Genomic DNA, 15,303 nt, shown 5'->3' with positions numbered 1-15,303 from the left:
TGTAAAATGTGATAGGGTTGGCTGAACAGTCAATAATAAGACAGCATAATTTTAAAGTGGAAGAGGTTTAGAGGGGATTTAAGGAGAAAGTTTTCACTCAGAGGTGGGTGGGGTTCTGGAATGCACTGCCTAGAAGGGGCAGTTGAGGCTAGAAACCGCACAACCACAAAAAAGTATTTGGATGAGCACCTGAAGTGTCATAACATTCATGGCAATGGGCCGAGTGTGGGAAAGCAGGACTTGTGTGGGCATTAGGTATGTATAAGTACAAAGGGATCTGGGAGTGTTGGTAGCAGAAGTATGAAGGGATCTGGGTGTGTTGGTCCAGGATTCTCTAAAGGTTAACTTGCAGGTAGAGTCCATAATTAAGAAAGCGAATGTAATGTTGTCGTTTATCTCAAGAGGGTTGGAATATAAAAGCAGCGATGTGCTTCTGAGGCTTTATAAAGCTCTAGTTAGGCCCCATTTAGAATACTGTGTCCAATTTTGGGCCCCACACCTCAGGAAGGACACACTAGCCCTGGAGCGTGTCCAGCGGAGATTCACACGGATGCCCTGGAATGGTAGGTTTAACGTATGATGAACGGCTAAGGATCCTGGGATTGAACTCATTAGAGTTTAGAAGGTTGAGGGGAGATCTAATAGAAACTTATAAGATAATGTATGGTTTAGAAGGGGTGGACACTAGGAAGTTGTTTCCGTTAGGCAGGGAGACTAGGACCCGTGGGCACAGCCTCAAAATTAGAGGGGGTCAATTTAAAACTAAAACGAGACGACATTTCTTCAGCCAGAGAGTGGTGGGCTCGTGGAATTCATTGCCACGGAGTGCAGTGGAGGCCGGGACGTTGGATGCCTTCAAGGCAGAGATCGACAAATTCTTGATCTCAGAAGGAATCAAGGGCTATGGGCAGAGTGCAGGGAGGTGGAGTTGAAATGCCCATCAGCCATGATTTAAATGGCGAAGTGGACTTGATGGGCCGAATGGCCTTACTTCCACTCCTATGTCTTATGGTCTTATGGTTTTTGGGCAGTTCAGACCTGATAGGCCAAAGGTCTCTTCTGTACTATATGATCCTGTGAAGCCTATTGTTTTCAGGAATTGGGTAAGATCAGGGCAGAAGAGTTTGAAATAGAATGGACACTATCAAGGATTCTGACAACACAATGGAGCATAGGAGAAAATCAGTGGTTAAAAGAAAAGGGAGACATTCCACAAGTGCTAATACAGAAGACTGTATTATCGAAACAGATGTGACAGTGATGGAGAAAGGGGAGAATGAAATTGGTTGTGGGATTCATGGGACTATAGTAAACAGTGTTTGAAAATCTTGCCCTGTAAAAGACAGAGAAATTGAAGGGAAGAGTCATATAGTTGAGTTATGGTATGAGGGAGAGAAGAGTAGCTGTCAGTGTTAACCTTCACAGCATTCGCAGTATTTTGCTTTTACATACTGGTTAGGTTTTATGTCTAGTGATACCAAAAGTAGCTCCAGTAGATTTACAAATTACACTAATTCATAATTTTCAAAATTGAAGCAAACTAGGTGAGGCACTAAAGCTTAACTAGGTATTGTATACTCAGCAAATAAGGAATTGTTTGCATGCAGGCAACACCATGACAAATTCTACTCCTTTTAGTAGTGAAGGCAGAACAGAAAAAAGTATATGGAAATACTCATACTCTCTTAACCAATTACCATTCATGACAAACGCGAACTGTGTTAATTCATTAACTTAATTCTTGCTGGACACACAAACAATTTATGTTTAGCATGTTACTCACCAAGTGAGCTAATGAATCGCTGTATTTACTATTGAACTGGTTCACAAAGTATTTGACTAGCCAGTAGGCATCAACATCATTTTCCACCATTTCATCCATTGCTTCTGCTATTGCAATAAAAACTGCATCTTCAGGTTCCTGAGTTGAAAAGATTTAATTATAACATTACTTTTAAAGTCAGCATGCCATAATTATTAGCAAGTTTTCTTCTATTTATTTACTCTCAAGGTGTTTTTGGGGGGCTATGGTGGCTCAGTGGTTAACACTACTGCCAGGGATCCAGGTTCAATTCCAGCCTCAGGCAACTGTCCACGTGGAGTTTGGACATTCTCCCTGTGTTTGCACAGGCTTCCTCTGGGTGCTCCGGTCTCCTTCTACAATTCAGAGATATGTCGTTTAGGTGGTTAGCCATGCTAAATTTCCCATTGTATCCAGTGATGTGCAGACTAGGTGGATTACACATGGGAAAATACAGGGTTACAGGATGGAGTAAGGAGGTGGGTCTGAGTGGGATGTTCTTCAGTAGGTTAGTGTGGACTCAATGGGCTGAATAGTCTGTTTCCACACTGTAGGGGTTCTACGTTTGTGAAGTTGGCAAGAGTACATTTGTATCACTCTTAATAGTTAGCCTGAGAAGGGAAGGAGCTCAACTTTGCAGCAAATCTTATGAAGGTTGTTCACTGAGCACTAAATAACATGATAATCAAAGAGGCTTGACTAGACAACGATGACAGGTTTCCCTTACTAAAGAATGTTAGTGAATGAGTTGGAGATTTAACAAAATTTTATAGGTAGGTTTTGTACCATCTAATGTTGACTCATAAGTTGGCTGATGTACTCAATTCAAAGTTAATATATCGACTCATAACTCCTGGGTTGCTCATGCAGTATCATTAATCATCATATTTAAGCACCCTTCAATAATGAATTAAATGATGAATTAAATGCAACAACGTGAAGCAAACTGAACATGACCCATAGTAATAAGGTATAGCAAATCAAATGCAAATATCGAACAAAAGCAGCAAATGCTAAACGTGATTGACCAGAGACTGAGATGGACGACGTGGCAGTGTACCAGACTCCAGTTGGTACATTCGGAGGTGAACCCAAACTTGTGGGGTGGAATCTTGAACAAACCGAATAACTTGCAATGCTTGCAACAAATCCTGATACTGTTCTTTTCGAAATGTCAACACAGCAGAGTGAGATTCATAATGAGGAGGAAGAATACCTTTAAAGAAATTAGGGAATCACATCGTTAGGCTTAAAAGAAACAAAGTTCACATATTTATTCCAATCATCTTATAAAACACTAATTTAAAAATACATTCTACTTCATATTCAAAACTGATGATTGGCATTATATGATAGGTGCGTACATTCATTTGCACAGTATCAAAATGGAATTTCTAGCTACTCAAGAATCACATACAATGCTATTTGTCAGCTTTTGGTCAGATGCACCACTTGTGTCAGTCAGCAAGTTAAAGGTTCAAGCTCAGCTCCAGACAATATGGATGACTCATAGACTTCATAAAATTCCTACAGTGTGGAAACAGGCCCTTCGGCCCAACAAGTCCACACCAACCCTCAGAGCATCCCACCCAGACCCATCCACGTATAACCCACCCAATCTACACATCCCTGAATACTACGGGAAATTTAGCATGGCCAATCCACTTAGCCTGCACATCTTTGGACTATGGAAGGAAACCAGAGCACCTGGAGGAAACTCACGCAGACACGGGAAGAACATACAAACTCGACAAAGGTAGTTGCCGAGGGTGGAATCAAACCTGGGTCCCTGGCTGTGAGGTAGCAGTGCTAACCACTGAGCTGCCCCAAGAATATTTTATCCATTTCCCTATTAGAAACTATTCATAGGGTCACTACAGTGTGGAAACAGGTCATTTGCTCCAACTCCACACCAGTTCTCTGAGGAGCATCCCACCCAAACGCACCCCCCCTACCCTATCACTGTAACTCTGCATTTCACGTGGCTAATCCATCCAACCTACACATCCCTAGACATTATGGGCAATTTAGCATAGCCAGTCCACCTAACCTGGACATCTTTGGACTGCAGAGGAAACTGGAGCACTCAGCGGAAAACCACGCAGACATGGACAAAATGTGTAAACACCACACAGACAATCACCCAAGACTGGAATTAAATCTGGCTCCTTGGTACTGTGAGGCAGCAGTGCTAGCCACTGTGCCAACCCCTGATGTAATAATATGCCTCACTTCTGGGTTTGTGATCATTTTCCGAACTCTGACAAAGTCTCATTCACTAGACATTCAAATTCTTCACAAAAAAACAGCAAGTAATATGAAGACAGCAAAACAACAAAGGCCCTAAAGAAATATGGGAAATACGGGGCAAGTCAAGAAAACAATCTGCAGACCAAAGAGAAAATGCTAGCAGATAAGACAGAGAATCCCAAGACATTTACAAATATTAGAGGCAATAATAGAGGGTTAATTAGAGACCAAGGGGACAACTGCATTTACAAGCAAATGAAACCAGGTCTGGGATGAGTGGTATCTCAGGCTATTGTAGAAGATAGAGAAGGAAATTAAAGCAGTCCTGACCCAAACTTTAACTCATATCTGGCCACGGGGAAGTGCCAGAGGACTGGAGGACAGCTAACCACTTTTCAAGAAGAGTGGCAGAGATAGGCCAGTGAGCGAAGGACTAACTTCAGTGATACAGAAGCTGCTGCACAAAATAGTGAAGGAGAAAATGTACCTCCATTTAGACAGGCAGCATCTGTGAAGTTCGGAAGAAAGATCACCAGACCCGAAACTTTAACTTTTTTTTCTTCACAGATGCTGCCAAATGCTGAGCTTTTCCAGTAACATTGTTTTCGTTCCTGATTTACAGCATCCACAGTTCTTTTGGTTTTATTCAGAGGAATGTCTGTCCTAATTGTCTAATTTCTCCTTGGTCTACCATCTTTCTTCATTCCTTCACTGTTGCTAAATTATCAGACAGCCTGTCCAACATCCAGTACCAGGTAAATGAGCAGAAATTTCCTCAAACCAAATACTTGGAAGACCTTTGCCATTGTTTTTGGTCATTGCACCAAGCTCTATTCCCTAGTTACAGACTTCATTCCCCTCCCCGGCTAAGGTCTGAGACTGGGCTAGTCTTTTTGCAACTGTTGATTTATAACTGACACCAGACTTAAGTCAGATTTAAGCAGCCTCAGCACATGTGAAACCCTGATCATGCCTTTATTAACATCCAATTTAACTATTCCAACACAGCTCTGGTCAGCCTCCTTTATTTTACCCTCTGTAAACTGAGGTTAACCAAAACATTGTTGCCCATGTCTAAACTCACACAAGGCCCATTCACCCACAGAATATGACTCCCCATTGATACCTCGATTTTGTAATTCTCATTCTTATTGACAATCTGTCCATGACCTTATCACAGCTTCTCTACCTCACTTTCCTTCTTCACAATGATCTTTTAGAAGGGTGGAGACCTGAAATGTCAGCCTTCCTGCTCCTCTGATGCTGCTTGGCCTGCTGTGTTCATCCAGCTCCACACCTTGTTATCTTCGAGCTAATGTTTGGTCATTTGACCGAATATCTGCTTCTGTAGCCTGGTGTCAGTTTGTTTTATAGCACCTAGGGATATTTTCATGTTAAAGAGGATGAATAAATATAAGAGATCATTATCCAATATTTAGGCTAATGTTTAGTGAAATGGCATGAAATTATGCACTGCAAAGTTGGTATCTAATTTTTTATGACATACATTTTGCTGCAAATCTGGCTGGACAACCATTTGGTCCTTTTCTCCCTAAGCTGCCGCTATTCCCAGATCATCCCAGATGCAAAGTTAACCTCCAGCTTTTTGTCTCCAAACCAAACTATTTTCTTAAACCTCTTTCTGTGTCTATTTTCATCTTCAACAATGGACACGTTTCCATTATTATAACCAGCAGATCATCTGTGTTAGGGCTGCCTATAACTGAGAAATTGCATAAGTAAAGATGCTTTTTGTATACCTGTAATTCTTTTTGCTGTATGCTGTAACTGAACTATAAATCACAAATAAAGTTTATCTGAATCCACCCTGCAACTCATTCTGATTGAAAATAAGAGATCTAACAATCTGGCATTATCCAGCAGGATTGTTGAAGGAACCGAGACCTCTCCACAGACTAGAGATCAATCTCGGTACCCACAGAGGTAAGGACACCTCCTATTAATAGTCTTTGGTCAGTTGTCTAAACCTGTTAGTCTCTCCCTCCACCTGATTCTGCATTCTTGTGGGGTAGACAAGCTCAAGCTCCCTTAAATCTGACATCTATATACAGCAGAGCTCAAGTATATTCTCCAACCAGGTTGAATACGGCAGAGCTGAAGCATTCTCTGACCAAGGCTAATTGAGAACAGGTGTCAAGAACCAAAGTTATCATGATGCCAAATGATAAGAATACAGAACTGCGAACAACTACTGAGGGTACGGTTGGCCTCACCTGACCCATCAGGAGATGAAACTCCACTGAAACTAAAGGAATACATAGAACAACAATTCGACACACCTAAAACGTCTGTGGAAGTCAGAGAAAAGTACCATATCTCCATGGGATAATGGTCCATGGATGATATTAAAATGATCTGTGAGAAAGAACAAGTAAGGTGGTCCCTCGTCTTAATGGGACAGATCCATTGTCGTAAAAGGAATGAGATAATACAGAAGTTAAATCATGACAGTGAAAAAGCAGGGCTGAAAAGCCAATTAAAGACAGTAAGAAATTGAAAAATACCAAAAACAGTCAGGAAGAATGGGAGGAAACCTCCCGATAAAAGAATCCAGATCAGCAACAAACCCCTCCTAATTCTAACATCCCAGAGCCGCAGTAGACCACTTACCCCTCACTAAGCCAATTAGAAAACAAAATGCTAAAGGAAGACAGGCCCAAATCCTCCACTGACTGCAATGACAATGAGATGTTTTGTTCAGCCCTGTTACTGACCAAGCAACACACAACCAGCAAAAACCTGGTAAAGGGGGGAGATTGAATACAAATACAAATGAGCTGACTGGCACAGGCATGATTCTGCACCATCAATGATGGCAGACAAGTGGTCCAAAAAACTGCCCTGCAACAAGCCCCAACACTCCCAAAAAAGGAAATTTTAAAATCCTGGGAACAACTTGAACAGCTGAGGAGTATTTTGATTCACACTTCTCATTCCCTGAAGTTCGAGATCTGATAATGCTTTGCATTTAATTTGCATTTTTGGAATCTACGGTGATTTGAAAGTGTGTGCCTGTATCAGTGTGGAACATGCACAGTTAAGGCAACGTTCCTTTAAGGAACTATCAGTGGCTGAGTTAAGCAAAAGCCTGTTACGAAATGTTGATTTCAAAATTTGGTTCATAGAGCTTGGTAGAACTTTACCTCTTGGAGTTGAAAATTAACACATTTGAAATTTCATTTTCTGGCCAGAGTAAATTTCAAAATACCATTTTAACACGAGTGAGTCTAATTCTGGACAATAAAGTTTGCCCATTGTAAATGCACTTCAGCGTGAAAGTATCCAAGTAATAGGAAAACTGGAATTTTGGAAATGCAAATCTCTGAACAAAATTCCGATGATTTGTTCTAAAACCTAAGAAAACTGATATCAAAGAGTTAAAAAAGAAGAAAGTACAATTTAACAAAGGAGGTGGGCTTTTCCTTCGTTAATTATAACACACTTATTTCTATATAGGAGGAACAGAGATGGCTGGTTGATGTAATTACATTCAGGAATTTCCATCCTGCACTTTAAACCAGCAGTAAATCACTACTAATTAACCCATTTTGCTTGAAGTGGAATGGATAGATACTTCTTATCTTTCAGAGATTGAAGATACTGAAGGCTTTCACCAATGGTTATGAATTGCTGAGCCTATCTGCAGACTTTCAACGTTGCAACACAGTGATGGATGAAGCCTCCTCAACCTATCAAGCCATTCATCAACAATACATCTCAACAGTTGGAGAACTACTGTGAATACATTAAATTTACCGGGTATCAGCGGGTTTCAATACATAAAAAATTGTAAGCGACTTTGAGGAAGTAAGTGGAATTTTGAAATTGGACATATTTACCGAGAGATATATCAAATGAATGAGTTATCGAGGAACTTTAAAAAAATGTGCGTCATTTTAGAGAAAGAACGAATAAGAGTGTTTTACATAAGCACGTAAGAACTAGGAGCAGGAGTAGGCCATCTGGCCTCCCGAGCCTGCCTCGCCATTTAATAAGATCATGGCTAATCTTTTTGAGATTCAGCTCCACTTAACCGCCCACTCACCATAACCCTTAATTCCTTCACTGTTCAAAAATTTATTTAGCCTTGCCTTAAAAACATTCAGTGAGGTAGCTTCAACCACTTCACTGGGTAGGGAATTCCACATATTTCGCCTAAATTAAACAGAAATATCGGACATAACAAAGTGTGAAGCTGAATGAACACAGCAGGCCAAGCAGCATCTCAGGAACAAATACTGGACCTCTGTTTTAAAATATTATAAGATGATATTCCAAGGACTACAAATCTCTCCAGAGCTCTGGAATTAGAACGGTGGTACTAGTTAAATTGCAACATTGGAGGAGATGAAGTAATTAGATTTGGAAAGTAGTTGCAGAAGAAAAATGAAATACAACAATAGATTGATCATAGATCACAGAATCCCTACACTTGGAAACTTGCCCTTCAGCCCGGCAAGTTCACACCAACCTTCAGAGCGTCCCACCCTGATCCATTCCCTCAAAGCCCACCTAATCTACACATCCTGAACATTACGGGCAATTTAGCCTGGCCAATCCACCTAGCCTGCACATCTCTGGACTGTGGGAGGAAACCGGAGCAAACCCATGTAGACATGGGGAGAATGTGCAAACTCCACACAGACAGTCGTCTGAGGCTGGAATCGAACCCGAGTCCCTGGCGCTGTGAGGCTGCAGTGCTAACCACTGAGCCACTGTGCCGCCCAAAATACCAACTGACGTTAACATGCATTTCAGCCAAAGGGAAGTCTAGGCGAGAGTACTAAACTGACAGATTTTGTTTGGTGATGTTTGTGTCCTTGACATTGATAAGCTGCAGAGCTGGGCTGAGAGGTGGCAAATGGAGTTTAATGCAGACAAGTGTGAGGTGATGCACTTTGGTAGGAGTAACCGGAAGGCAAAGTACTGGGCAAATGGTAAGATTCTTAGTAGTGTAGATGAGCAGAGAGATCTCGGTGTCCATGTACACAGATCCTTGAAAGTTGTCACCCAGATTGACAGGGCTGTTAAGAAGGCATACAGTGTTTTAGCTTTTATTAATAGAGGGATCGAGTTCCGGAACCAAGAGGTTATGGTGAAGCTGTACAAAACTCTGGTGCAGCCGGACTTGGAGTATTGTGTACAGTTCTGGTCACCGCATTATAAGAAGGATGTGGAAGCTTTGGAAAGGGTGCAGAGGAGATTTACTAGGATGTTGCCTGGTATGGACAGAAGGTCTTACGAGGAAAGGCTGAGGGACTTGAAGCAGTTTTCATTAGAGAGAAGAAGGTTGAGAGGTGACTTAATTGAAACATATAAAACAATCAGAGGGTTAGATAGGGTGGATAGGGAGTGCCTTTTTCCTAGGATGGTGATGGCGAGCTTTAAATTGAGGGGTGAAAGATATAGGACAGATGTCAGAGGTAGTTTCTTTACTCAGAGTAGTAAGGGAATGGAACGCTTTGCCTGCTTTGGTAGTAGATTCGCCAACTTTAGGTACATTTAAGTCGTCATTGGACAAGCATATGGACGTACATGAAATAGTGTAGATTAGATGGGCTTAAGATCGGTATGACAGGTCGGCACAACATCGAGGGCCGAAGGGCTTGTACTGTGCTGTAATGTTCTATGTTCTAAAACTGAAGTTGGTGATTTATCCACTAACCGAGGCATCAGGACTATACGTGGAGAGATAAGTAATATCTCATCGAACTTTTGATAAGATCATACGTGAGTTAATGCATGACATGGTCTTGGGATAGCAATGTAAGTGCGCAAAAATGATTGTTACCTCGGAAGGACAAACATGAGGGAATGTATGGTAAAACAACTGCACTGATGAACGGGTCTCTGACATGTACACCTACTTGACAACGGATTAGTATGGCCTGGAAGAGCACAAAAACACAGTTTAAATGATAAGACACTGACACATAATCCAAAGAGAAACTACCTTTAAAACAGTGATAGTGGGTGAAGTGAAAGGGCCCAAAATTATAACTTATAGATACCACAGAAGACAGGACAAGTATAAGCTGAAAGTAAAGCCTGATGAACACATTGTAATTTGTTAGAGATTATAGATATTGCAGCTCTGATGGGATACTTGCATATGGAGGTAATTACCACTCGATGACACAATCATTCATAAAATTGGCAAAGGAGGAAAAATATTGAAGAAGTATCCTCAAGATTGATACAGATAAGAGAACTGGGGAATTTAGAGTCCATGTAGGATGTTAACAAGCAACCAGTGACTGAACTTGAAGCTTGATAAGAACGGTTACATTTTGCCCAAGATGGAAAAATTGATTGTATTGGTAACTGTGCTTACTTTGAGTGTTTGCTTACGTGAAACATGCCAACACCCTGCACCAGATGGAAGATGAAGAAAAAGAAAATTACATGACAACACTCTTTTGTATATGTCCTATACTTACGCGAAACAAGCTAATGTTGTCAGTTGTTGGATATGCTCCCACGTACCCACCCACTCAAAAGAGAGCATCCCCTTTTTTTTCCTAAGGGTCCTGACCCGAAACATCAGTTTTCCTGCTCCACTGATGCTATCTGGCCTGCTCTGTTCCTCCAGCTTCACACTGTGTTATCCCCTTAAGATGCATCATTTTTAACATCTCCGAAATGACAGAATGGGTAATTCACCAGAACATCTTCTTAGAGATCTGGAACAATAAGCACAGCAGTCCTCAGCAGGGACATGGGTGTACTGGGTGCACCTGACAGCAGGGGGAGTCAATAGATTACAACCTGACTGCCTTTCAAAGGGGGCATCAGCCCAATTACAACACATCACAACAACCCCCATTCATGACCTTCTGAAAAGGGAAGATCAACAGGATGGACATGTTTATGAAAGACCCTGACGGGAGGGCAGGATATCGGATACAGCAAGTGTTCCCATCATTGTAAATGTAACCCAGGATGTTGACTCTACCCTCTTGACAAACCAAAACCTCACCAGCTCTCTACCTAAGATAGCCCACTGGCAAAGATTTAAAAAGGCCATGACAGAGACAGAGATATTCTTTTGCATCTTGATCCTCTGATACAGGCCTGCAAAACTGGTGAGGGAGTCTATCAATATGGCAGATGTCCTAGAACAGATGGCTAATGATACTGCAGAGCCCTTGAACAAAATAAGTGCTGAAATGGTAGCCAACTGTAAACAACAATGCAGAATAAAATGGCTCTTGACTGGATACTGGCTGAAAAGGGAGGCAGTTGTGCCCTAACCAGGGCTGAATTATATCCCAGATAACTCCAAAGCAATCACCAATTTAGCAACACATACATGAAAAGGTATGGTCAAACTAAAACACCCATCCTCCATTCTATGGAGTTGGGCAACAGGCTGGCTGGGATCCCTAGGAACTTCACTGATGCAGGGGTATAGCAGAATCATAGAATCCCAACAGTGTGGAAACAGGCCAATTGGCCCAACAAGTCCACACTGCGCTCTAAACAGCATCCCGCCCAGACCTATTCCCCTACCATTTTCCCTGTAACCCTGTATTTCCCACAGCTAATCCACCTAAGTCACACACCTCTAGAACACTACGGGCAATTTAGCATGGCCAATTCACCTAACCTGCACATCTTTGGACTGTGGGAGGAAACTGGAGCACCTGGCAGAAACCCACGCAGTAATGGGGAGAATGTGCAAACTCCACACAGACAGTCGCCTGAGGGTGGAATCAAACCTGAGTCCCTGGCGCCGTGAGGCAGCACTGCTAACCAATGAGCCACTGTACCACCCTTTATTGTCATTGGTTGCAGTAATTCTCATTTAGTATTGCTTACTTCTCTAATCAAATGTAGTTGCCAACAGGTGGCTTCTGCTGTAGCCCTGCAGGTTAGGCTCCTGAAAGACAAGCAACCTGTGAGGCAATCATTCTTGCATGAAAAGCCTATCTCTATTGCATAACTACATACCTGTGTGCTTTGTGATTCACTCGAGGGGGAATCAAAGGAGGTATTGTTAGCGCTGCATGTAACTGAGAAATTGTGTAAGTTAAGATTCTTTTTGCTGCATGCTGCAACTGAGCTGTAAATCACAAATAAAAGTCATCTGAATCTGTCCTGCACCTTGGACTGCCATTGAAAGTATGAAATCCAACAATCTCCATCAGCTACTTCCACACATTTTCTTAGACCACAAGGGGAAATTTACTGTTGTTATGCCTTACTGGGCTTGTGTGCTGAAAATCAAGCTCCACTATTCCTACAGTCATGATAAAATGTGAAGCTTTCATGGCAGTTTGCAAAATTCCCTCATTTTCCCAAATTCCCATCTTTTAGACCCAAGTTGACAAAAAGCATGAACCTTAAAAAGAATTACTATTCATTACAAATAAATAGATCTTAACTACAAGTAAACAATCATAAACTATCGACATACAATTCTATATTAAAACTCTAGCCCCCTTATGTCACTCTACTTGCACACAGATATAGACAGTGCAAAAACAAAATGGATGTAATGGGCAGAGGGAACGACTGAGAAGGCAGTTCATTAGTTCCCATCCACAAGATTCGTTGAGATGATTCTTATGGCTTGTCAGGCTTGCTACTCCTCAATATTCCTCCTGCAGGTTCATTCATTGGCTTGTGGAAGGCACACAACAACAGATTCACAATTACTAAGCATCTGACTTACTTGTTAAAAGGCATAGTTACAGCAAGCAGGCTTGAGGCTTATTTTTTAAAACTACAGACAAATACAGCAAAATTTCATACTACAATCTGTTCAACTATCTGGGAACTAATTATAGTTGCCGATAGGCAGAAGGCTTTTATCGTTAACAAATGATTACCATTACACAGCAATCAGCTATTTCCTGCCAGCCAAATCTCCCTTCATATACACTGCCTAGCTCCAGTTTGTCTTTAGTAACTGTCTGCTACTGCTTGAACAAACAGTGCAGAGAGTTTCAGGAAACTTGTTACTAAAAAGGTGCAACAATCCTTTCCTGAAACCTTGGTTTATAAAAAAAGTCCTTTTCCTGTTTTGGTCCAAAATCGAATATGCAGAAAAATGAAATGATATGGTCTTATACTTTGAACATACAATTTTCTTTGATTTCTCACACTCTGTCTGAGCTCATACTGTATGTCAGACACAGCATATCATAGAGTCCCTACAGTGGGCAAGCAGGTCATTCGGCCCATCAAGTCACACGAACCCATCAAAGGCAATACATACAAACCCCTCTCCCATCCAATATTTCCCATGGCTAACACATCTAACCTACACATCTCTGGCCACTACAGGGGAAATTTAGCAAAGCCAATCAACCTAACTTGCACATCTTTGTATTGTAGGAGGAAAGCCATGCAGATACGGGGAGAATGTGCAAATTCCGCACAGGCAGTCACCCAAGAGTGGAATTGAAACCAGGTCCCTGGTGTTGTGAGGCAGTTTGCAAAATTCCCTCATTTTCCCAAATTCCCATCACTGAGCCATTGTGCCACGCCCCCAGCCATGCAATCACCTGAATGAGCTGACGTCTGCTTCACACCGGATGGAACTCAGCTGTTCTGTGCATTCACAAGATGGTGAGGATGCTCGATACATCAAGAATGTGAGAACAGACAAACACTGGTGAAGAAACGGGGGCAGACTGGATTCATCTCATGTATCAACTTCAGCCCCAAGCATGACCTGTATGCATTTGCCTCTTATTCTAAGAGAGTGGGACAAGGGGACTGTGTTTATCATTTAAAGGGCCACCAAGGAGGAGTGACACACGTTATATTTTCACCTGATGGGAACTTGCTCTACACTGGGATATGGAAAGCAGAAGGAACCCAAAATCCTGTGATGGGACCTATGTCAGCCTAGCAAAGTGCTGTTCTCCAAGCTCTATTCAGCAACAATCAATCAGAGAATGTATTTTGATCTGGATGTTTATGGGCGCTATGTAGTCAGCAAGAACACTGAGGGAACACATTCCACGTAGGATACCACATTAACACCAGCAAAGGGGCCGGACTCCATCCTCAATCCTACTCTTTAGAAACACACTCAGCAGGACTGTGTTAACGGGATCAGCCTACACCCACATACAAACCTGCTGGCTACCACCTTGGGGCAGTGCAAGTTTCTGGAGCCTGCTGAGAACAAGGACGAGGGCAACAGGATCCTGATGGGCCCCTGCAACATCAGGGCTGAGAGCTCCATAAAGCTGTGGGTTTGCTGCCAGTGACATAGGCCAACAGCCTAGGAGGTGGTTCACAAAGCAAGGGTTCCATGTTGGAGCTGGACTTACACTCACAGTGCTGCCTTATATGCACTGAGATTAGGATGGGGTTAGGATTGCGACAAAATAAAATCGCTACCAGTTGAACGAGGTAACATTACTTTTCTTGTGTTAGGTTATCTTTTGCTAAGGTCTGAGAGATTGACCTATTCTCCACTCTCTTCAGGGTTCTCACTTGAGCAACAAGTTGTCCTTCACATATTCCAAGAGGTAAGGGAGAGGCTACCTTTCATTTCTTTCAGGGTGTCTTGGGCTCTGGGAGTGACAGAAATGTTAATGGCATTGGGCAGAGGGAAGAGATGATAATTTGAAATTGCCTGCTTAGTGACTACAGCACAAGCTGACTCAGGCTGCAGCAGCATGGGGAATATTTGATGGTGGCAGTGTGGACGGAGCTTTACTTATTATTTAAAAGAGGAGAGGAAATGTTACTCTGTATCACACTGTGCAGTCCCTGCCAAGGGGATGTTTGATGGGCACACTGTAGACACAGCTTTGCTCTGTAGCTAAACGCGTGCTCTCCCTGCTTTGGGAGTGTTTGATGGGGACAATGAAGAGGGAACTTTACTCTGTATCTAACCTTGTACAGTACCTGCCCTGGGAATGTTTGTTGGGACAGTATGGGGCATGGTTGATCAATTTTCCAGTCTCAGTATACAGTCTTGCTGCCAAGCATAATATTTTCTGAAAGCTTTGAGAGTAAGAAGGTCAGTGACTGTTGGATGATGGATTTATTGTCCAACCTCCTGGGGCATCAATAGATGAAGATGCACATCGGATGAAATGGCTGTGTGAGGAAACCAGAGTTGTGCAGCTTTCATCAGCATTTGCTCCTTCTCTCCCATTCCCACTAGACTACACACTAATCAACTTCTGGCTCCCACATTTACAGATATAGTTCTCCTCGCCTTTAACCCCTTCACTTTCAAACCTAAATGTTCACCCCTTATC

General features: G+C 42.2%; 1 protein-coding gene and 1 long non-coding RNA gene across 7 annotated transcripts in view; one reads left to right on the top strand and one right to left on the bottom strand.

The window, feature by feature from the left end:
* tbc1d7 (TBC1 domain family, member 7) overlaps window positions 1–15,303 on the bottom strand; it is a 70,149-nt gene that overhangs the window by 33,378 nt on the left and 21,468 nt on the right. For all 6 annotated transcript variants that reach the window (XM_048561766.2, XM_048561775.2, XM_048561740.2 and 3 more), the window contains 2 exons: window positions 2,830–3,017; window positions 1,784–1,921 (listed from right to left, as the gene is read on the bottom strand). In XM_048561766.2, coding sequence (XP_048417723.1) covers window positions 1,784–1,921; window positions 2,830–3,017 — 326 coding nt within the window. The remainder of the gene's footprint in view (window positions 1–1,783; window positions 1,922–2,829; window positions 3,018–15,303) is intronic.
* LOC125466785 (uncharacterized) lies at window positions 5,933–14,437 on the top strand. The gene is made up of 3 exons (XR_007250503.2): window positions 5,933–5,995; window positions 7,661–7,879; window positions 13,415–14,437. It is a non-coding gene; the product is annotated as an uncharacterized LOC125466785 (long non-coding RNA).

The sequence above is a fragment of the Stegostoma tigrinum genome, chromosome 2, assembly GCF_030684315.1.
Source record: "Stegostoma tigrinum isolate sSteTig4 chromosome 2, sSteTig4.hap1, whole genome shotgun sequence".
NCBI classification, from domain to species: domain Eukaryota; kingdom Metazoa; phylum Chordata; class Chondrichthyes; order Orectolobiformes; family Stegostomatidae; genus Stegostoma; species Stegostoma tigrinum.
The sequence above is the reverse complement of the archived record's forward strand: the minus strand, read 5'-3'. Positions and strand labels throughout refer to the sequence as shown.